Consider the following 25310-nt stretch of genomic DNA (forward strand, 5'->3'; position numbering starts at 1 on the left):
AGATGATTGTAGATTTTAAGAGAAACAGGAAAAAGTCAAAAACTATTTCTATCATGGGAGAAGAAGTGGAGGTGGTGGAGGAGTATAAATACCTCGGTGTTCACCTGGACAACAGGCTTGAGTGGAGATGCAACTGTGAAGCCATCTACAAGAAGGGACAGAGCAGACTGTACTTCTTGAGGAAGCTTAGGTCCTTTGGTGTTTGCAGCAAGATGCTGCATATCTTCTATAAGTCTGTTGTGGAAAGTGTGATCTCTTCTACCATCATCTGCTGGGGAAGCAGCATCAGAGCCAGGGACTTAAAAAAGCTCAACAAGCTGATAAAGAAGGCTGGCTCTGTTCTGGGGACTCCTCTGGAACCTCTGGAGATCATTGTGGAAAGACAGATTCTTCATAAAATGAAGAACATTATGGAGAACCCTGAGCATCCTCTTCATGAGACTGTCCTACAACAACAGACTGTCTTCAGTCAGAGGCTTCTTCAGATCTGCTGTAAGACGGAGCGCTACAGGAGATCCTTCCTGCCCACAGCCATCAGCATCTACAACGGCTCTTTGAGGAAACCTTCATAATATGAGCTATAACAACATTTAATTTCCCTTTGGGATTAATAAAGTATTTTTGAATTGAATTGAATTGAACTGAATAATGTGTGCATTTCCATATTTTGAGCAAAACTGTGCTCTTACCCTGCTAATTGAACCTTCACACTCTGCTCTTACAGGCTGGTCCAATTTAGCCATGAAACCTCCCACACTAAAATGACAAGTGTTCCAGTTTCATTGTCCAACCCCTGTAAATGTTCTATAACCTTATGCAAGGTCTTGACTTAAACAGTGAAGAAAGCAAGTCTTCAACTCATTCTCATTTCATGAGGTATTCATTTCCTTGATGAGCCTCATCCAAAACAAAAACATTTAAAATAAAATGCTTTGCATGTGTGCTTTTTTTCTGGATTTCTGGATTTTTGTTCAGTTTTCTGAGAAATATCTCAGGGGAGAAGATACTCAGGAGAGGCAGGAGAAGAGAAAGAAAAAACAAGAAGGCTTCCACATGCCTGTCAATACTCCAATCACAGACATGTCCTGAGACAGTCTGGAGGGAGCATCACTATGACAACCCCTAGACCCCCAAATTTTGCACTTCAAAGTTGGAGATGTATCCCACTGAGAGAGTGGGAGACCACCCCCTGCAGTCATTTACATCTCATTAGAATTAAACTGCCTTTTAACAACGAACACACCAATGCATACGCCCACATTTTACTTAATGCGCTCATGCTTTCGCATCTGCTGCTTCTCCTTATTTTATTATTAGACATCAGAGACAACTTATTAATATAGATGACCATACAAGCAAAGTATGTAGAAAGTTTTTTGTTTTTTTGTTGTTTTAATACTAAAATAACACAAACATTGTTCCATTGTCATTTATATTTGAGTGAAGAATAATTAACTAGATTTTCGGTCTAGTTTAACAGAGGTTTCTTCTATATGAGTCAGCAGTGCAAACAAATCAGTGTGGAACTCTAATAAAATCAGGCTTTACAACATCTCCTTAATGAGGCACGTTCCTGCCACCGTAATTACATTTTACAGTCAAATTAATGTGAAATCAAATGTGACTGGTGTACAACTTGAGGTGAGGAAGCAGTATAAGAGGAAAGAACATATAAAAAAGGATACTAATACTCAAAAATTAGGATTTATTTACTCTGTTAGGTACCTAAGACATTTTGAGTATTGTGTAGTTTTTACTTGTGTATTCAGATGATATCTTTTGCATGCATTGTTTACATGGTCTATTTGAAAGGTTTTAATTAAGGTTTATTTGGAGATTCTGGTTATATTTGAAGTGTCTAAAGTCTGGTAGCTTTTTTTGTTATCAGTGCCTTGCAAAAGTATTGATACCTCTTAAACTTTTCCCAAAATATTTTCACATTGCAATGACAAACATCAATATATTAAATTAGGATTGTATGTGGTAGACCAACACAAAGCACTGCATAGTTGTAAAGTAGACAGATAATATATTTTTAGCTAATAAAAATCAGAAAGATGTTTAATGCATTTGAATTCAGCCCTTCTGAGTCAATACTTTCTAGAACCAGCTTTTGTTGCAGTTATAGCTAAAACCCTTTTGGGTTATTTATTAAAATTTTCTTTGCAGACTATCACAAGTTCAGTCAGACTGGATGAAGAGCATCTATGAATATCAATTGTCAGAGCTTGCCACAGATCATCAGTTGGCTTTAGATCTAGATATTTACTGGGCCACTGGAACACATAAACATGCTTGGATCTAAACCATTCCAGTGCAGCTTTGGCTGTATGTTTAGGATCAATGTTCAGCTGGAAGGTCAACCTCCTTCATCGTTTCAAGTCCTTTGCAGCCTCAAACATAATTTCTTCACCCAACTAACATTCCATTTTAACCAGTTTCCCTGTCACTGCTGAATAAAAGCAACCCCAAAGTATGATGGTGCCACCACCATGTTTTACCATGGGGATGGTATGATCAGGGTAATGTGCAGTGTGGATTTGTAGTCACACATAGTGTTTTCCTTGCAGGACGAAAGTTCATTTTCAGTGTCAACTGACCAGAGGAAAGGAGAGCCTGTTCTTCTATATGTCCTCTACATGACATGTAGGACTTCTTATGGCTTTCTTTTACTAATGGCGTTCTTCTTGTGAACCTTTTCATAGATTGTCCTTCCTTGATAGTGGATTAAACAAAAAAAGTTGAAAGCTTGAAACCCTCAGAACTGCAGAATTTATGCTCAAATTATTTTACACACGCTCTGTTTACTACTAAAGATTTTATGTTGATGCATCAGAGTAAAAGGGGCTACATAGATATGTACACCTCGCTTTTCACATTTTTATTTGGAAAGAAAATTGTGACCGTCATCCTACATGAACCTACAGCAAACCCACATGTACATAAAAGACAGAAGCGCAATATGGCTCACATGGGTCACTGGATATGATGGCTTAAATTATGAACTCTAAACACAACTTGAGGCTCCAGCGCAGGAGGAAAGAATCACTCAGCACAGACGCAAATGGATTTTTTGCCAACTGATACCTAAACGTTGTTAGAACAGCCATTTTTCTGGACCACTAACTTCCTGCTAAAGCCAGGGCTCAACAAATCACCAGCGCTATCATTAAAACAGCACTAACTACTCCACTTCCCGTCAACACAAACAATCACCAAAAATTTATGACAGAGGTTTCCTTCTCTGATCTTTACAAACAAATAATCCTTCACCCTTCTTCTCCTCTGATTCTCTTCTTCTTTCTTATTTTTTTCATCCCCTCAGCCTTTTCTCAGTTCTCGTAAATCACGCTAATCTGACTGGAGCAGACTGACAGGACTGAGCACGTTTGCAGGAAGTTTGCATGTTCCATTTTTTTCACCTCCAAACTGCACATTGATGATCTCAGGGGTGATATATTGACCAGGAGGCTGGGAACCCAACCCTTGGGGAGGAATGCGTTTAGACACACACATTCACATACAAATGCACATGTAGGAACACACAGAAGGCCTCTCCTGCCAGAGGTGTTGAAATGCTTGTAAGTCTTGAAATGCCAGTTGAGATGCTAAGCTCTCCTTTCACACACACACCACAGCCAGAGACAAGAAGGTTGACAAATGGATGCGTTGAAACATATTAACCATCTCCCTTTGTGCACGGACAAACATTTAGTCTGGCTAATGACCCCTGAGGATCAAAACAAATGCAGGGAGATAAAGACAGGCAAAGGAAGGAGGAGGGAAAGGCTAAAAAGAGCTGATTGACCTCCACAAGGGCTAAACAGGGTTCACCAGGGCCAGCGGCTTGTTTAGTTTTTCAGGTTATCTGTGTATAAAGTAATAAGAAGAGGAAGTGAAAGAATTAAATGTCGGTTCTTAAACATGAGGGCGCTGCTGAGGATCGTTGTGTGGAACACGGTGTGAAGTGAAGACAAATCCAAACAAGGACTTTAGGTATCGCTGACTCCCATCAGTGTTCATCAACAAACAAGACACTTAGTGTACGTTATCTGGTTCCTTTCAGGCTCCTTCAAACCCACATTGGACGTTTATCTTAAGTTAAAGATCACACTGGTGATGTTATGACACAAAACATGCTTCATACATCATCAATTATCAGTGCTTATTATCAATATCATCCAACAGCTGCACCAACTGCACGAGGAAAGTCAGTAGGAAGTATGAAGTTGATGTTTTGCTTGAAGATCTACAGTGCTGCCTTTTTTTCATGTTTCACACAAACATCCCTAAGATTCAGTTTGTGCAGAAATGATGAGCTGAATTTGAATTAGCTGTATAAAATTTACAACAATTAAAGCAGCTCATCAAATTTGGTTTTAGGGATTTCAGTCTTGACTGTTAAGGCCACATGACAAATAATATCACTTCTTACACATATGTATTGTGCAACAAAATAATTATTTGGATTTATTATTATTGTTTTTCTATTTGTTTATCAGATAAAAAAAAACATAACAGGCAGTATACACGCTGGACAGGTCACCAGTCCATCACAGGGCAACGTGTACACACACACACACGACAGACAATCGCCTCTTTCTCAAAACGGTCGCTTTATAAACCCACTCAGATGGGTCCCGCGGGTTTGTTCTGCTTTTTACCTAAACTGCGATTGAAGAAACTACCCTTGGCTAAAGTCTAGTGATCAATTCTGTCTTAGTGCGACCTTTTTAACAGGTTAATGGCAAGAACACAATCAATTACACATCAATCCAAGCTGGTCCTGGTGTCTTTCTTAACTACATCACACACTCTTTGATAAGGCTACCTCGCTTGATGGCAGGTAGACTGCAACACTCCTTTACATTCTCAGAAAATAAACAGAGATGGGAAAACACTGTCTAACTTCCACCTTTGAAGTCTCCAAATAATCAAATTTGCTACTTTTTAGATGATGGGAGGAAGCTAAAGGAACTTGTGAGAACACACGAATGCACTTGGAGAGCATTCAAATACAGGCAGATAGGAATTCAAAATTAAAAACTTTCTTGTTGCAGTGCAAAAATGCCACAATTGCTCCATCTGGCATCTTCAATTAAACCAATGCAACTGTGTATACCGTAAATTCCGGATTATAAGCCGCTACTTTTTTACACACTGCGGCATGTACAACAGTGCAGCTAATGCATGTTTTTTTTCATGCTGCCAAAAACATTTTGCCTGGTAACAGTAGACCAATCACATTGATGAGTAGTTCAAAGAGGTCCAATGAACTTGTGCGATAAATCAAGAACACTTTCACAATTCAGTTACCGGTATTGTAAATCAGACATTTATATTCACCCTCATCAACACGGAAAATCACCAACGGGTTTCGAAAGGCTGGTCTGCTGCGTGATTAAGGGGACCGGGTGCGCTCAAGTGAGAGCGTCAATGAAGAGGCTGAAGTGAGTGATGAGATCCTGAGGCTGTTCAATCCGGACACTGAAGAACATGACTGATGGTTTCAGTGCGCAGGAAGAAGATGAAGAAGGCAATCAATGACTTTTGACCTGGTAGGCTGCAGTGTATATCAGTTAGGAGATATTAGAATATTGTTTGTGCACTGTTCAGTAAAAAAGCATTTGCAATGAAATTTGTGTGTTACTGATAAGGTACGTATATTTAAAGGTAGCCGTGTTAGCCACTGTTTGAAAAAAAGCATTTGCGATATGTATTTGTTTATATTACCATACGGATTAAGTTAAAAGTTGAAAATTCCTCACGTGTAATATCTTTGTGTAAATCGTATTACAACGTGGGACACCTGCGGCTTAACATCCGGTGCGGCATGTCCAAGTACAAAATTGGTTTTCTTTCTAAAATTAGAGCATGCGGCTCTAGGACATGTTTTTATTTTACACATGACTCTAAGCGCGCCGCATTTTGTGTTAGAATATTTGTACATATAAGGTTTTTCTTTTCTTAGGTAACGTGTTTGTGAAAGACCAAGCAGTTTTTTGGAGCACTGCGCTACTGCCACTGTAGAAATATTGTTGAAGATTATTGGACTCTGACTCCAAATATGACTTTTGATGATCAAGTTAAATACATCTTTGTTTATTTAATTTCTGTTTGGAATTAATAAAATATTTATAAATAGAACTTGGAAAAGAAGCATTCATTGGTAAAATGGTGTATTAAAGCTGCCCTTCAGCACCTCAAACACTTTAAGTGTAGGCTTGGCCTATTTAACCAATGATTTCAAGTACTTGTCTAAAATCTACTCATGGTCTGCCTAAAAATGTGGTTTTGTCACCCCAATAAATCATATCCAACAGCAGATCACTCAGACTTATTCTGGTTTCATCAGTAGTCATATTTTCTCAAGTTTCATAAGAGTTAACTTGTCCAAACAGGGGTTAGGTCCATGATCATTGAAAGGGGGTGAAATAATATGGTACTGAATTGAAATACAGCATAGATTATAGCATTGTATTAATACACTCTTGCTCATTTCCTTTTGCCTCACCTTGTTTTTATGTTCTCCTTGTGTTTTAATTTTTTAGCCCATGTTTTATCGTGTAGCACTTTGATATTTACCTAAATATAAATATACAAGGTATTATTATTATTAATAATAATAATCTTCATTATTACCAACTAAAACCTCCAAGTGAAATAAACCAATATGCAGTAGTTATGTATCTGCCTAAAGCGTGACCCACAACCAGTTAAAAAACATCCCCTTTCTTTCCTGGGAAGGAGGACTGCAAAAATTACTGATGTCCTTAAACATTAAATTAAATGGGACCTAATAAAACTGACATCATCAGGAGTTAACACTGGATTGTTTGTTGTATAGTTGGTAAAGCAAGCTATGGTGAGATGAAGTATTTTGGCTGCAAATTGCTTTTTTATTTTATGCAAAAACTTAAGCAAATTACTTCAGGCAACAATCACTCCTCTATTTTCATTATCTTTAGAGGTTTATGAGAGCTGTCGTAAAGGTAACTTGTAAAGAAGTGAGTTTAGCATTTGGATGACAAGAGCAAGGAACAAGGTAGCTTTTTTGAAACCTGTAGATAGATTTGTTTTGCAGAGGTTTAAAACATTCACACATTTATACAGACATCTTAACACACCCACAACCATTCAAATACTATAAACATAACCATGCTCATTTAAAACAGAGGTGGCTATCTGATGTACCTGCCTGCTGTACAGGGATGAGACTGATTTTGGGGTCTTTCCAATCAGTCTAGACGAAAGTTTCACAACCTGCCTACCATGACACCAGGAAAAAGGATAAAACTGATTTGATAAAAGCATGAAAAAAGGGGTCATTGTGGTTTGATCAATATTAAAATGGCAGAGTTCCTCAAGCAGAAGAGGTACTGATACAACTTCATGCACACTGCCTCAGAGATGGCTTCAAAATTCAATTTGTCATCTAAAATAGTCCCAAGGTTTTTTATAAGAATGCACCCTCAGCATTCTTGTAAATACTTTCAACAGTAGAAGTCGTAACACAACTTTTTCTAAATCTGTAAAACAAGTAGTTGCAAAGAAAAAGTTGCATATGAACTAAATTCAGCAACAACAGCAATAACTTCACACTTCACCTCACTTCACACTTATTTTAGGTTACAGTTATAGCATTCACAAAAGAAATTCGCACTAGGGCTCAAATGATTCAAGTAACTCGATTACTAAAATTCCTTGAAGGAAATTGTCTGCCTCAAGACATGCTGTTGCACAACGCTGCCACTTCCGCTAATGATAGCATACTTAAGTGGGTAAATGAAAAATCTGCAGAATGTGCCAACTATTTATCCGATTACTCGATTATCTTCTGAATAACTGATAGAATTCTCAATTACTACAATAATCGCAGCTGCAGCTCTGATTAATACTGTGAATCCTAATTCATCTTCAGCTGTATGTAAGCCTATAGAAACTGATGTGCTTTTAGACTCAAGAGGTTGCACATATCGTGAGATTGCACTTTTAGGGTGGTTTTCTATTTCCTTTCCTAACTTTCAAACATATGTTTCATATTCATGTATGAAGTTGTCATTTTTTTCATTACTTTTCAATGAAACTGACACTTTTGTATGAATCGGTTTTTTGAAAACGAGACTTCTGATCATCTGGACCAAGACTTTCTAAAAGAAAAGAAGTTACATCCCAACAGAGTACCCACACATGTACAGGTAGAACATGCAAACTCCATGCAGAAAGACCCTCAGCTAAGTGTAAAACCCAGTACCTTCTTGATGCAAGGCAAAAGTGCTACCAACTGCGCCACCGTGGAGCCCTGTGGGTTAAGGTATCTGCTCAAAATGTTGTGGTCACACCAATATATGTCAAAAAAAAAAAAAACAATCTGCAGAAAACATATTTTTTATTGCAAAAATTAGATTTTTACCTAAATATTGTATTGTAGTACAAAAAAAGATATAAGAAATGCATTTCTGAGAAAAACAGCAGAGTTAGATGCAATGATAATCTACATTAATCTACTGAAGTCTCAGAGAATCGTTCATGCATGGGTATCATTTCTTATCAGTTGAAAGTGTATTGGTACATCTCAAAAACATTGAATATTGTTAAAAAATTCTATATTATTTATCACTCATTTCAGAAAATGAGACTCAGATGTTAGATTAATTTCACACAGAGTGACATATTTTAAGCATTAAGTTAAAATAAACATCCTTTTTTGAAGCCTGACATTTCTGTTTAAAATATTCTTTTTTCATTTATCTTATGTAATATTTGAGGTTTCTGAATCATTATGCTTAAGCCATAATCATCAAAATTACAAGAAATAAAGGCTTGAAATAATCCACTCTGTGTAATGAATCTACATGAGTCTCACTTGATGAAATGAGTGACCAAAGGCATAAACCCTCTTAACAATAATCTAACTATTTTAGATGAACCTGTGTTTTACTCTTGTGTGTGTGTGTGTGTGTGTGTGTAAATGTGCAACAGAGCCCCACATCATCAGTTAAACAAGGCTTCCTTCCCCTGATTCACAACTCCAAAACTCAAAGGGCAAAGAGCAACAATGGGCCCATAAAGCTGTCAGGGCAAACCTGAATTTATGCGTCAAACACTTTATACAGCCAAACCTTTCTTCTGGGGCAAGTCTGGAGAGATTTTTCAAAAAATGACTGGAGTGGGGCTTAGGGTGCATATTTCATGGTGTTCAGCCATCTCTGGAGTGGTGAGCTTTCTGTTTTACTCATGATCAGATCAGATAAACTGGATCGCTTTGGCTGCAGATCCTACTATCAATCCATCAATAATATCGATTTCCAGTTGATTGCCAGGTCTCCTAATTGTATTCATCTTCAGGACCAAGCTTATTGATAAATGTTAATGACAACATCCAGAACTTCTAATGTGAGCTACACAACAACAGCGTCGCATGATTACCTCCACATTTACTCCCCCCGTGGGAACTGCTGAGGGCTCTAAAAGATCAATGTAATGAATAAGCAAAAAACACTAATTCAAGGAACTCAGATAAAATCTATTAAAGAAAAGGCTGGAATAATATCTGTTCTTAACTTGTGCAATTATCAATCTCCAATTTACACTTTCACTTCAGTGAAGGGATGAGAAACTTGCATATCATTGTCCATCTCTGCGAAAACTCCCACACAGACATGGATTCCTGGTTATCATTTGCGTGATATCTCTTAACCCATTCTTCACTTGGTCAACTGTTAAACTGTGCTTTATCTCTTTACCAGCAAGGCCTGAAGAAATCAGCTAGAGAAATCTGCATTTTGGATGACGCAAGATCAGGATGACACAGCGGCTCCTTTTATATGAAGACTACACCCAGAAATATTATGATACTGCAATAAAACCAACACCTTTCTATACATGAAACTGCCTGGAAGGTAAATGAGTTTTTATGTGCTCCAAAAGCAATTGGCTATTGTGACAAAGGAAGCATGAACATGAGATTCTGGCAGTCACATATACAAAAGACATTGCTCAAGTGGAAAAATTTATGTTTATGTGCTCCATTAATCACCTGATGTGCCTACCTAATTGTACAGGTAGAACTGTCAGCATACTTAGAGAGAGTTTGAGGGCAAGATCTAACAAGACAGAAGCTGCTTCCTTCACACAGGCACTGCAGTTTTGGCAATATTTTTAAAGGCCAGAATATTTTCTGAACGAGTGTATTCTTCTGAAAATAACTTGATGGGAAAAAATGTCTCTGAAAAAATACTTGTGGAAAAAATAAACATATCACAAGCATATTTCTCACATTGATTTTAAAATAAAATGATTTAGCTTATTTATTTTTTTTCTGTCTTGTCCAGCGAGGAATTGCTAGAGAGCTCATAGAAATTCCTTAGGGCTGTGTTGTCACTTGCCTTTGCATATGCTTGATGAAGTCAGATCTGGTACAGTATTAAAATAAAACACTTCTTTTTACCTGAGTCATCACCCGAGGCTAACTCAGCTCCCAACGAACATGGTTACATTAAATATTGCAAAAATATTCATAGCTTTCAAATTTCTTTTCCCATTTTGTCACATTATAACTAAACCTTCAGCTGCCACAACTGCAAACTAACCAAGACATGGCAAATCCATTGCTCATTTGGGAGAATCTTTTGACAAGAAAACTATAAGTTGTGGATCCCCAATTGCCACTATCCCACAGTTTCCCACTGGCGATAGGGGACAAAGCACAAACATATAGAAGATGTTGAGACCAAAATTAAAGCCTGACTGAACAAATAGCTCCACAGTGGAATGAGGTGGGGAATGGATGTTCCAAACATTCCTTATCTAATTTGACATAGTTTTGGTTATTTTGCAAAGAAGAAAAGGCTAAGTAATAGATTGTGTAGCTTTAATTGCAGCAAATATAAGACTGGGGGTTGCTGAACACAAATGCTACTCTTTTCAGGTTTGTATTTATGCACTACTTTGAGTTTATGAAATACAATTTAAAGGAAACACATTGAAGTTTCTGGCTACAAGATAACAAAAGTAGTAAGGAAAAATCACAATGGTGAGGGGGTGAGGAGGAGTATGTAAGCTCCACTGTGTGGGTGTGGTCTGTGGGGTGGATGGTGCAGGGTTTCGCTGAAGATGAGATCTAATGGTGTGGATCATCATAGGCAAATATGACTTCATAGAGCAGGATCTGTTTGAGGAGAGGATGCCACTGTGGAATCTGGCATGACATGATTAAAGAAGAGGAGACTTATTGGCTTACACAGACTGAATGCTGTGCAGGTCAGCATATGGGCCACTTAAATCATTCCAGGATTTATATATGGATTTTCCCTGCACTTTGATGTTGGGAATGTTTGACTGAGCTAAATACCCCTCAGGGATTCCAATACTTGAAAATACATGTTGAAATCCCATAATGAAGAGCAAACTAATGCTTGATGATAAAAGGTTGCTTATTAGAGAAAATATGTATTTTGCACATTTTTATCAGAGCATTTGAGACAAGATCATTGTAAGTTATAGAACCTGACAGAGAGCTGGTGAAGATTCTCAGTCATGTAGGAAAAAGCTCATTCAAAATGGTTAAAAAACAGAAGTGAAGTCCATTTGTTTGGTTTTTAAACTTTTTTTTAGATTACTCTGACAGACAAAATTAAGATATTTATTTGCAATATAATATTATTACACAACCTTTTACTTTACATTGGCCATTACAAAATTTATGTAAATGCTGTGCAAATGTTGCACCGTTTACCCAATAATAATGTTACTTTATATTATTTTAGGCAATGCAGCTGCTCTGTCTGCACTTCTGGGCCATTGGAGTTTATTGGGATTTTTGATTAAATGAACATACCATCCACTTGGGGGCCCCCATACCTTCTACTGAGCTGTGGTTCTTAAACTTTTAAGTATTTTCCACCACCAGCTTAGTAAATACAATCTTTTCGAAGTGCCACAATCTTGACAGATATTTAAAAAATTGTATACAAGACTTAGATAGACTTTTTTAGTTTCTTGTCTTCCGTTATGACAAACTAACCAACAAAATAAGGTTCTTATCCATAACTACTGCTTGATTGAACTTTCAGCCCGAGATGGTCAGGCAATGGCTAAGTTTGGTATATTATCAAGTAACTTACCTGTCCTTTCTCAGAGTCACACTGTAAAGTGGACACACATCATCTCAATGCACTCACAATATGTCTAATGAGAGTGCATCAAAAAAGACATACTTTATAGACGTGACAGGACTTGATGTGACACATACTGTATATATATATATATATATATATATATATATATGTGTGTGTGTGTGTGTGTGTGCTGTTGATATTTTAAATGGGCAGCATCTTTGTTTTTGAAGCAGTTTTAAATGTTTATCGTATCACAGGTGAGTGTAGAAAATATGACTATATCATCAGACCATGCTACATAATTAAAACCCTTTGCTCTGCTGTTTGTTTACACTGATAAAAGCATGACAGCACTGAGCATATATGCAGCTGTACTGATGTGCGTGCTGCCTGTCTGACCTAACACAGCCGGTCTCTGTGTAACTGAGTCAGATTTCTCTCACAACATGCTTGTGTTTGCACGATCCACCAGGGTGACTTAAAAATCTTTTATCCAAACTGGCCTAATTGCTTAACCATCCATGGCCTGGTCCAGAGGTGAATGGTAGGAGGGAGGCTGGGGATGCCGTGATTGTCACAAAAACAACAAGCAAAGAGGCCAGAGATTACTCCACCTCTGTCTGTAAACTCTCTCTTTCATCTCTATGGACTTCACTTATTCAAAGTACAAACTGATGGCAGAGGACATATAGTTCTATAATGAGCAATCGAAATTGGAGATTTAAAGAAGATTTTTAAAAAAGTTTTGTTGTCTTTTTTATATATTTTCTTTAAAACCACATAATATCTTATCTGCAGTAGATACATCTCTATGGTCATCTTGATTTATTATAAATCCAGATTAGTTGAACCTGTAGGTCAAAGCCAATGGCTAGTCTGAGTCTTTGTTTTACGAAGAAAATAGTGATAATTTAATATAAATATGGTTGCAAGATTAGAAGATTTGAGATATAAATGGATGGATGGACAGACAGACAGATAGATAGATAGATAGATAGATAGATAGATAGATAGATAGATAGATAGATAGATAGATAGATAGATAGATAGATAGATAGATAGATAGATAGATAGATAGATAGATAGATAGATAGATAGATAGATAGATAGATAGATAGATAGATAGATAGATAGATAGATAGATAGATAGATAGATAGATAGATAGATAGATAGATAGATAGATAGATAGATAGATAGATAGATAGATAGATAGATAGATAGATAGATAGATAGATAGATAGATAGATAGATAGATAGATAGATAGATAGATAGATAGATAGATAGATAGATAGATAGATAGATAGATAGAGATAGGCCATACAATTTCCTGTGCAGATTAACAAGACTTTCCTTTGTGTGTTCCCACTCCCACTCTTGGCCTTGTTTCACAGCTGAGGAGGCCTCTGTTGCTGCTGTAGGGTCAGAGCTACGCACCAGTTTCAGAAAAAGTAGTAGGAGCGGACATGTAAGAGCCTGTGGGGAGTTTCTGACTCCACAGCCATTCGTTCTCCATGTTCCTGGGAGCTGAGTGCAAAGATGGTCCCAGGAAACTCCCTGCCATTCCAAGCCTTTAGACCAAACAGCTGCAGATTCTCACTTTACTGACTCTGGTTGGTTGAACTCAACTCCTAGCAATAAAATCAATAACTAAAAAGCTACAATATAGTATAAAACTGAAATTGTGCATTTGGTAATTTACTTTTTAAACGTGCCTTGTAACATTTTATTATATTTCTATTGTTTGAAAATAACTGGAAGCTGTCAGTCTTCCCACTTGTAAGCGTTTTCCCTGAAAATAGGTCAATATCACAAACTGTGTATACGCCTGTGCATAATTACAGATGAGCAGTTCCTCCTAAGCTCTCATTAGAAAAGGGAATGGGAACAACTCCAGGCTACAACCACCGCTTGCGGTTACGTAACATGCTCTTCTCCTCTTGTCTTTATCCCGGAGGCATCTGAAAGCTCCCCCTCCTGCAAAGCCTGTTTCTGTCTTCTTCTTTTTTTTTTAAATAAGTTTCTAGAGGAGGATTTTTCTAACAGCCAAACATTCTTTTAATATTTTTCCCTGGGTGCCGTCTGTCTTCTTCTTCAAGGAAAAAAAATTTGATTTCTCAGTGTATTTCTGCCTTTGTTTGACTCGCTATGTACAGTGATAATGAGCATCTAAATGTAGGTTTTATTTTCGTCCGCGGGAGGGCGCAGGTGAGCGCCGTGCTTTGTCTTGAATCTTGGGATACTGGTGGCCATTAGACAAAAGACAAAATATTTAGAGCTCTACAGGAAGAGAGGTAAGATAGAAATAGAAAAAAAGTAAAAACATATATATATATATATATATATATATATATATATATATATATATATATATATATTAGAATAAGATAGGAATAGAAAAAAAGAAATAAGAATTCTCGCCTATCTTATGTTTAATCGAATAAATACATGTTGCATGTTAAAAGCCTAAAAGCCGTATAGGGGTAGTTTATGTAATTAAGGTTGAATTTTTGCAGTCATTGAAGCACCATTGCTGCAAGGCTTCTATGCAATTTGAGAAATGCATCAGATCAAATGATCATCAAGCATTTTTTCTCCTTTCATTATTTATTTGTATTAACTTTTAATCCATTCTCTCCCTGTTTTTAAAAGAAACACTAGTTTTCTGGATCATTCCTTTCAATATTGAACCTATGTTCCTCCATTCACCTTGAAATAAAGCTCTCAACAATCCTCTCTACTCCCGCGCTACATCTCAGTCGACAGCATAGGTAGGCATTGTCCCTCCCCTAAACCACCCATGTGGGAGGAGCCTGCTTTCCTCCACTCGAAACTAAAGTGTATAACACTCTGCAGAAACCCACAATGTGTGTCAGAGGACCGTCTTAGCTCCAAAAGTAGATGACTGCTCCAAATCTTGTGACTGTATTAGCTACTGACTGCAAGATAAGAGAAAAATCTAATCACGATTTTTCATCCCAAGTAAGGACGAGGTGAGCATCTCATTTCAGCAGTTATTGATCACATTCTGTATCCACTTTCTTTTTTTTTTTTTTGATAAATAGCTCTCAAATTATATTCTTGCCATTTAATTTATTTTCTTACAAAAAATTGCTCCTGTGTTTTAAATTAGAGTGTGGCAGTCGTTTGTTTTACTGTGCGTCATTGGCATATTTACGCACGTAGTCCTGTGAGATTTGTGCGGTTTTTTAAAGCCCACAGTGGAAGCAGTCTTCAATCTGTGTGTGGGCTTTGACTCAGGCTCTTTCAGCAGAGTACTTCTGTTAAAGAGAAATGTGGAGCGACGCTCTCCAACAGCGCACACTGACTAAACCTCTCTTGTCTGTTCACAGGATTTTCGATTGTTGGATAGAATGCCGGCGATCATCAGTAAAAACTCCGATTTGGAGTTTGATTCCTTACAACCATGTTTCTATCCGGACGAGGACGACTTCTACCTCTGTGGTCCCGACGCTGCGCCACCGGGGGAGGACATCTGGAAGAAATTCGAGCTGCTGCCCACTCCGCCCCTCTCTCCGAGTCGCGCTGCGCTACCGGGAGAGCCGGCGGCCGCCACCGCCTCCCCGGAGGCAGATCTCCTCGGCTTCGGATTAGGGGACCCCCTGGACTGGGCTTCTGAGCTGCTCCTCCTGCCCGAGGACGATATATGGGGGGCATCCGACGACGGGGACCTGTTCGGCTCCGTTTTGGATACAAACCCCAATAACATCATTATCCAGGACTGTATGTGGAGCGGCTTCTCCGCCAGAGAAAAGCTGGAACGGGTGGTAACAGAGAAACTAGGCAAGGCGATTTCAACGGCATCGGCCGGGGCAAGGAGTGCGTACGTCAGGGTGCCGGAGGTGGTAAGCCGCAGCACTGTGTCGGAGTGTGTTGACCCAGCGATAGTGTTCCCCTTTCCTGTGAACAAGAAGAGCTGCAGCAGGGACGAATCTGGGACTATTAACGCGTCCACGATGCATGGGAGCGCAGCTAGTGACTCCGGTAAGAATCAGAATAACACTGTAATACAATTGCTACACTTAAAAAAATCTCAAAAACATGAACAATGTCACACATCTCATAATTTACACATTTTTATTGTTATTATTAGAAACTCAGTAATATCTGAGGCAGGATCTTGTTCATATGACTGGCCCAGAATCGGATTATCCCGTCACATTGGACACGCACGCACGCACGCACGCACACACACACACACACACACAACAAGCGCCCAGTGGAGTAGTGACACAGTGAACCGTGGGTTTATGTAATCAGCGGGCTCTTCATCCGGCAGATGGCAGTAAATTAGGGAATTGTGCGCCCTACTGAACTCAGTTGGCACCAGAGCCAAAACAAAACAAACAACAACAAAAAAAAAAACACGACAGCAGCAGGCTGCAGGAGATGAAAAAGTGTTCAATAAAGTGATGATCTGATAAAAGTGTGCCGTAAATGCTTTGATTACGCATGGATGAAGGAGACAGTCTGTGCGCAGTGGGTGAGATATTGGCCCTTATGCGTTTAACAGCCTAACATAAATTCAGCTAATAAATGAAATACAATGATCAACTATTTGAGCAAAGAGGCACAGAAATATTTTTTTTTCTTTTACAACAATACTATAGGAGGTAACTGTAAGTTAGATTAAAAAATTACCGTCCATTACTGTAGGACTCGTATCTCGTATTCGTCTGTCCATGAGTTCCCTAAACAAACACTCACAAAAGTCCTTATCTGTGTGTTTTTTGGTGGGAAAACAATACTACAAAAGCCGACAGGCTTGCCACAAAGTTCAGACTCTGCGCTGTCTAACACCTCCTCAACAGCGATGGAAAGAAATCACTGGAGGAGAGTACTGACTGATTATTTTTTCTTTTCCCTTTTATTTTTTGGTGGGCGGGGTGGAGGAGTGCTTTGAGCAAGCGCTCCCTTCTCGACAGCTGTCTTCCTGGCGCCACTCCAGTTTTGGGGCTTAAACTGTGGTGATCCGACTGCCTGCCGCCCCACCATCCCTGCACACTCTGCCCTCAGACGTGACCATCCTCTTTTTCTTTTTTCTTTTTTTTTTTGGAGTCTACGTTTTTAACAAATGAATACACACTTTAAAAATAACAAAAGAAATGTGGTTATCCTTCCAGTTTAGCCCATCTTAATATTGAACTCTCTTTTTCATAAAAAAAAAATCAGCTGTACAGAAAAATTGCCAAATGGAAGAACATGGGTTAAAAAATCATCCGATCTACATTCAATGAGCTGTTTCTAAGAGTAAAACACCAGAGAGGCTCACATGTGGCAGTCAGCCACACCCCCTTCCCAGCTCCCTCCAGCCAGCTGTGCCTAGCTTTGTTTTGATGTCAGCAGCAGTCTGTATGAGCGATCAGCATGTGTGTCTAGTGTCTGAAGTGGGTTACCATAAGCTGTAAAATGCCACACTCTACAGATGCTCCTGAGCAGATAATGAAAGCTATTATCACAAAGGCATTTTAATTGCAGCTCACACCCTCTGCCTCCCACTCGGTCATTTCCAGGTACTCAAAAAACAACAATTCAGGGTTTGTAAAACTCAGCTGATCTGCTCAGTTTAACTTAAGAGTAGCTAATGATTATTTTTTCCTCCATAGTAAAAAAGTGGGCCAGTATGGGATTACCATGCTATGATCACCTTTAAAATAACAGGTAGATTAAATCATAAAACAACATTACCTTAATTAAAGTGATGGTCATCGGATCTTTCAGCAGGACACCTGGAATGTCTGTTTTTCGCAACTGCTGAATTGGTCTTTATTGTAAGTATGAGAATAAAGTATCAACTTTCCCTCAACCAGCTGACTGGCAGTGAACAGCAACAAGAGGGGGAGGGGGCAGTGCAGTGTTACTTGACCCTATAACCAGAGAAACTCTGATCTCTCCACCACTTCAAACCAGTTTTAGTGGTTTTGAGTCCGTAACTTGTTAAAACCTTGGTATATCTCAATTCAGGTAACTGGCATATGCCCACTCCACCATATGCCTCATGTTAATCTGTTAAAGTCCTTTCTAGTATTTCAAACACTCAAGTATTACCGGGGTTGCAGCAACAGACTGACGGCATTAGACTAATACCGTCTCATCTCGCTGAAGAAGATTAGAAGACGTTTTAAAGAAGAGAGTTGGAATATAATGCAGAACTCCAGCCCGTCTGTTCAGTGCGGAGTATGAACATGCCAATGCCTGCAGAGCAGATTAGTGGAGAAGTGACTCAAGCTAAGCATTAAGACATTTCTGCCTGAGCAAATGGTATTCGGCAACGTCCTCTCCCACAAACATTCCCCTCTTGATGTCACTAATTTATGAACACAGTTAGTTACAGGTCACCTGCTGTCACACATACATTGCATTGTGAGAATATTTGGCTGTCAGTGTTAAAGCTTTTTCTTTTCTCAGAAGAGGAAGATGAAGATGAGGAGGAAGACGACGAAGAAGAAGATGAGGAAGAGGAGGAGGAAGAGGAGGAAGAGATTGATGTAGTTACAGTAGAGAAGAGGCGCTCCACAATCAGCAAGCCATCCCCCATGGCCACAAGCGTAGGAACCACCTCTGTTCATCCCAAGAGCCAAGAGGCAAGAGGGATTGTCTCAGGGTCCGGGGTTGTGAATAGGTTCATCAGCCGTGCGCCTCAGGAGCTCATCCTGAAGAGGAGCTCGGTCCATCAGCAGCAACACAACTACGCAGCCCCCTCACCTTATGCCTCAGATGACGATCTGACCCCACCTCCAAAGAAACAGAAGACATCAGAGGCACCACGCCCTCCTATCAGAACAGCCTCAACATGCTCCACATCTTCCTCCTTGTCTTGCAACTCTGCCCACAGTGTTGCAGGGCCACGCAGCAAGCGCAGCGCCAGTGGGGACAGCAGTCCACGCGGTGGATCCGACTCTGAGGACAGCGAGCGCCGGCGAAACCACAACATCTTGGAGCGCCAGCGCCGCAACGACTTGCGTTCCAGCTTCCTGACCCTGCGCGACCACGTCCCTGAGCTGGCGCACAACGAGAAGGCGGCAAAGGTGCTGATCCTGAAGAAGGCAACCGAGTATGTCTATTCACTGGAGACAGAGGAGATGAGGCTCCAGCAGGAGAAGGACAGGCTCCAGACTCGCAGGCAACAGCTCATGCGCCGGCTGGAGCAGGCTAGGACTCGCTGACAGACAACTGCTACAACATATACTGACATAGTGAGTATACAACATATACTCACATATACCCTGGAGGACCCCCCCCCCACCACCCTAACCTCCAGACATAGGCCTATTCACTCAAGCACAGATACACAGGCCTTCTGTTGGACCTTTGCACACAGAAACACTAAAATCTCAGAGGACATTTATTTTAAGATGCCGATACAAAAACCTGGAACAGCGAAGAGAAAGGGGGGGAGGGGGTGATTTGCTGGAGGAAAGCTTGGACTTTTACTGCCGCCACTTTTTTTGCACATTTGTTGACATTAAGAATGTTTAGGATTTACTTTTTCAATCCAGTCACATCAAGGAAAGACAAAAAGAGAAAGAATGCGGAGGGAGACAGGAGACACTATTTTTTCAGTCTTCTCTCCCTCCAGTTGTTGTTTTTTTATATCATTTCTACGTTTATGTTTGTTTGTTTTTGTACTCACTGTGACACCAGCCTGGAATCGCGTGATTCCGCACAGGGACGGGTGTTGGAGGGCACTTTGCTTGGAGAGTTCAGCGCGGTGCACGCTTACCTTTGCCTTCATCACTGCAAAACTGAAAAACAAAAAAACTGATGACCAAGGCGTCATAGCGGACATGAACAATGCCACTACATGTTCTCTTTTCCTCACTCTTCTCACACTGGTGCTCAAACCAAGTCAGTGGATGTAAAACTGTGCACCTTGCTAGGCGACACTTTTGTATATAACAATAGTGTACAGACAAAATACACTCAGATCTGCCTTGTTTTATAATTACAATTTTGTTCTTGTTTTTTTTTTTTTTTTATTAAACATGTCAGGAAGCTGCCGATAACTGGACTGGAAGTTTATATACCTTTAAATGTACTGTAAGGTCTCAGTTTATGAGAGTCAGAAAAACTTTTGTAATATAACTGCATATTTTTTCTTCTCTTTTTCTTTTTTGTATATCACTACATTTTACACATTTATTTGCTTTTAGTGTGATACATACTAAATTTGATACTTATATTTTCGTAAGAGAATGCATTCTTGGTAGATATCACTTTATCTCATAATTTTTCTCTCCTATCAGACAATTGTTTGTACAGCAGATGTGTTCTATCCTCATGTACCTGGACTTTTCTGCTTTTTTGTTTTTAATTTTCCACTTTTGTTGATATTTGTAACTATTGGGTGCATAGAAATGGGTAAACTGGTATAAGATGTTTGTTTTTCACTACATAAAATGTACTTTTAGTGCTGCAACTCATAGCACTTTTGAAATACCTCATTTTGAAAAATAAATAGACAAATTTTCCTGACTTTTTACATTTGTGTCTTGCCTCAAAATTTCTGTATTTGTTTTGGTTCTCTCAGAAACCTCGTCCTGACAAAGAAAGAGAGCGTCTTCTGAATCCTCTCTGTCTCTGCACCCTGCAGCTGACCCCCCCTTCTCAAGCCTCTCACACCCACGCCTACACACACATACACACACAAACACGCACACAAGTGCATGGGTGCACACATTTCCACATCTCTCTATTTCTCTCTCTGCTATACACAGCTCTTCCCGCTACATTGTTCAGGCTGCTGCCATGGAAACTGGAGCAGCTGCTAAGTAGCAGACATGAGAGTGAGTCTTTTATTTGTTAGTAGTCTGTGTATTCCTGCCCGTGTGTATGTGTGTGTGTGTGGACATGAATGCAAATGTCCCTATGTGTGTCTACCTTTTGTTGTGGTCTGTGTGTGGCCCCTGCTGCCTGATATTGCAGGCGTTGTGCACTGCCTGCCATGATGCCTGGACAAGCCTCGATACTGTTTACCAACATCAGCCACATGGCTTTGCCCTCCTCCCCTCCCTTTTAGGTCCCCTTCCATCCACTCTCCCCCGTGACTTCACCACCGCCAAAAATGTGCCTTACAGAAGCCTGGAAGAGGCTTTCTCTGGAGATGGCTGAAAGAAAAATCTGTTGCTGTGGTCAGTGTAGCCTTTCAGTGTTTTCACAAAAAGAATTAGACAAGGTAAGAAGGAAAATACACTGCATGAAAATACACACTATAGGTGATTTTGAGAAAGTCTTTTAATCAAGGATGTTGTACCATTTTGGCCAGTGATCATCTTTATTAGAGCAAAAGCAATGTTTACAAGCGTAATTTAACTTATATTGATACCTATAAGGTAATGAAAAGTATATAATTTATTGTTCAACTCAATTTAAATTTAAATTATTTTAACAAAAGGGGTGTACCATAGACAAGGGGTGCCCAAATTCAATCATTAGAAGCTACTATCCTGCAACTTTTAGATGCATTCTTTCTCCAAAACACCTGAATTGAATGGCTAAATTCCTTCATCAGCATTCATTTAGCTCTGCAGAGGCCCGGTAACATGCCATTCTTTTAATTCAGGTGTGTTGGAGAAAAGATGCATCCAAATATAGTTCAAACCAGCAGAAATTGCTAAAGAAGTACAAGGTTGTTTGGTGAGAAAGACAGAAGAATACACAGTGTTTTGCAGTTTTAGCACGTGGGGCTGTCTAGCACCCATACTGGCCATAATGCTGAGTTTTATTGGAGTATATATAAAAAAGATAGACATACCTATGCACCATGTGGTAGAGGGAGCTTCACAGTTGCATCATCGTAGGGTTGCATAGATTTAAAGACAAAACAAGGCTGAAAGATACACCATGGAAGTACAAATATTTAGAGTGAAAGGGAAACATGGATCTATAGATGCTCAATGATTTGCAACTGCAATTTAATAATCTTTTTTATGGTCTGTCTACATCCTCAGATGCTTGCATATGCTTGAAATTGTGCTGGAAATCAAAACTACTGACATTTTAAAACGTTCTCAGTCATCAGTCAGTCATTTTGTACTGCTTCTTCCATAGCGGGAAGCTGGTGTCTATCTCCAGCAGTGTATGGGTGAAAGGCGGGGTACACCCTAGACAGGTCACCAGTCCATCGCAGGGCAACACACACACACACTCATTCACGCCTAAGGGCAATTTAGAGAAACCAGTTAACCTAACAGTCATGTTTTTGGACTGTGGGAGGAAGCTGGAGTACTCAGTGTGAATCCACATGTGCACTGGCAGAACATGCAAAATCCATGCAGAAAGCTGACAAGTCGAATCCAGGACCTTATTGCTGAAAGGCAACAGTGCTATCAACTGTGCCACCATGTTGTTTTCTTATTTATCTTTTTATTTTTTTAATTAACGGTGCTGTGCTGTGCTAATTAGGCTTCCAATCTTCTATGACTGTGTTTTTTATCCTATTCATATTAATTAAACTTGAGTAAATACTAAGTTTGCCAAACGTCTGACAAACATTTTAAAACAGTAATGCAGGAGTCAGAGGTTAATCACAAACGCTGCCCTCAAATATAGTTGCCCTGGATATAAAACATTGTTACAGCAGGAGTTTATTGCACTTCTGATGAGTTTTATCTCATTAAACCTTTCAGAAGCACAGCGCCTTGCAACCTTCTTCTGTAAACATGCTACTACTGTGTTTGACTGTAGCTTTTTACAGCAGTGAGCTTGTAATGGATTAGAAAACCTAACCGATTTTCCAACTTGGAGCTGGAACATGGTTCAGTTAGGTTTTATATAATTCCCAGGTCCAAGTCCCAGCAGAATTAGTTTCCAGTTCACTTTCCTCTACTACATTGCAGTGAATTTGTTCATTTTCTGATTTTCAAATAATACCAAAATCTATTGTAAGTTAAGCTAAAAGTCAGCCTAAGTAGTACTTGTACCACTGTAGAACAATATTTAAAAAATATTATGAGATATGCTTACATAGACCTTTTTTCACAATCTACATGTGTGTACTCAGAAGTTACTTAGGAACTGAGCGACTAATGTATTCAGGTAAGTTTGAGTCAGGAAATGTCTGGAATTTTGTGTATGGAAAAATTGCAGGTAACCTCCACAAAAGTGACAACACTGTACCTAAAGACTGATGACTTTGGAGTTAAAACAGCCCAAGACTGAGCCTTTCACAGGGGTAGTGGGGGCTGCTGAATTACATAACAGGAGTCTAGTGTCTTTGTGTGCAATTACAGTGCATGTATAGAACAGGAGTCTGGCATCTTTATCTGTGTATGTGTGCATGTGGTGTCCTCTCCTGGGACTTCCCCTTACCATCTGCCTGCTGAGTTTATCTTGCTTGGTTACAGCAGAAAATAAGTTCATGGACAATAGCAGTGAGCATCCAGGAGGGCAAAGCAAAACAATATATTCTACCAGACACACAATGGACTCGGATGGTAATATGATCTAACAATACCCAAACAGAGGTGTTCAGTATCAAACTTCCTGTTTACACCATAAGTTTAAACTGCTTCCTCTTCAGACACACACTCACTGCTGACACATTTGAACTCTGTTTAAGGTCTCTGAAATGAAGTTAATTGGTTTAGAAGGGAGCTGATGTCATTGAGTGGTCATCTCCTATGTTTAACAAACATATGGCCAAGGCTTTTCTTTCAGCTCAGTGACCGCCCTGGCAGACTGGAGCTCCTCAGACCCACACACAACACAGATCTAATGGGTTTATGCCCCACTGATGGGGGAACATTAAAACCACACAGAAGACAATGTGGCATGTTTGTGTTGCTTGAGTGTTGGTGTCATTTCTCAGAAATCTTGATTGGATTAATCAACAAACACTTGTTCCAATGTTTCTATTGTTTTTTGGACACCGGATCTGTATTCAACATGTCAACCTTCCCATTTGGAGGGAAACAAAGCCTCCTGTATGTGTCCATACACAAGTGTGTCTGTGCCCAACCTCTACACAATAGCATCGCTAGTGCACCACGATGGACTTTTTTGCCAGGAGCTCCGTTATCTGAGAGGGAGTGTGTTTGTGTGTCATGAGAGCATGTTGCCATCTGTTGTAGGGTGCAATAGTGCAGGTGCTTAGAAAGGAGTGTGCGTAGGAGTTAAGGTAAATAGAGGAGGAGAACCGTGTACATGGAGGGTGTTAAGGAGGTACTGGGGCAGAAAACAAGGGTGTGCATGTGTGGAACGGACGCAGCTCCTTCAGGGAGCCTCCTGTCCGGAGTGAGTAATATGCAGGAGTGACAAAGAGCTACAGTAATTGCAGAAGGCACTGCAGACATTGAAGCAGTAGAGGGTATGAGGTAGGGAGCACAAGAAGAGAAAAGAAGGCCTGAGTGTTTGATCAAAGTTTACCAAAGACTGAGAAGATTTGCATACAGATGGTACTGTAGCACAGCCCCCATAATACCTTTCCCTCTCTTTATTTTTCTTTCTGACTCACGCACGCTCATACACACTCGCACACAAATGTAATAGGGTTTCATTGAAAAATCCATGAATAGCCTTTCAAGAGCACGTTCAGGCGAAGAGACTGCCTCGGCTCAGCAACAGCTCAGAAAAGAAAGCAAATCTAAAAAGGAGTAAAACAGGATAAAAACAAAGATAAGGCTTGAGACAGAAGATGTGAAGAGAGAAAGGAGTGGCAATGGAAAAAAGTTAAAGAAAAACCTTGTTCTAATTAATAAACCAATTTTTGCAAATTACACATTTACTATCTGCTAACATCAATCCTGGTCCTCTTTTTATCCATTACCTACATTGAACTTCACATCATAATGACTAATGGATTTATTAATCATTTCATTTAAGTTGAAGCCATTATATCAAGGCCAGTCCCTAACAATAAACCTGGTGTGCCAAAAGCTTGTGCTCTTTCTCTGATGTGAATAGTTGTGAAAGCCACAGGTATGCCCAAATCCAGCCTGAACTTGCCATCAGCTGCTGCACTGTTGACAGTATATAGATATATCAGACTGTACGTTTCTAGGAGCATGTTTGACCAACAGCTACTCAAATCACTCAACATTAGTTAAGAAGCACTCATCTGTCACTGAGTAATTTGTGAAACATTTTTACAACAGTAGCTGCAAAATAATTTACAGTATAAGTGAATAAGACGTTATACTGGAACAGTTACAGAAGTGAGAAATAGAGTTTC

The 25310-nt window shown here is 39.5% G+C and overlaps 1 protein-coding gene across 1 annotated transcript; it reads left to right on the forward strand.

Moving 5' to 3' along the window:
• The first annotated feature begins 14971 nt into the window (after positions 1 to 14971).
• Positions 14972 to 20621, forward strand: mycn (MYCN proto-oncogene, bHLH transcription factor). Its single transcript, XM_047388991.1, has 3 exons — positions 14972 to 15111; positions 15472 to 16123; positions 18548 to 20621. Exons 2-3 carry the CDS (start codon positions 15493 to 15495, stop codon positions 19303 to 19305), a joined length of 1389 nt encoding a protein of 462 aa, XP_047244947.1. The 5' UTR covers positions 14972 to 15111; positions 15472 to 15492; the 3' UTR covers positions 19306 to 20621.
• Positions 20622 to 25310: the final 4689 nt, after the last annotated feature.

The sequence above is a fragment of the Girardinichthys multiradiatus genome, chromosome 15, assembly GCF_021462225.1.
Source record: "Girardinichthys multiradiatus isolate DD_20200921_A chromosome 15, DD_fGirMul_XY1, whole genome shotgun sequence".
NCBI lineage: Eukaryota > Metazoa > Chordata > Actinopteri > Cyprinodontiformes > Goodeidae > Girardinichthys > Girardinichthys multiradiatus.

Excerpts from the sequence above, each read along its gene's own strand:
- mycn (XM_047388991.1), top strand. The coding sequence starts at position 15,493 with ATGCCGGCGATCATCAGTAAAAACTCCGATTTGGAGTTTGATTCCTTA. Across the intron at positions 16,124-18,547 it reads GAGCGCAGCTAGTGACTCCG|AAGAGGAAGATGAAGATGAG; the intron begins GTAAGAATCAGA and ends TTCTTTTCTCAG.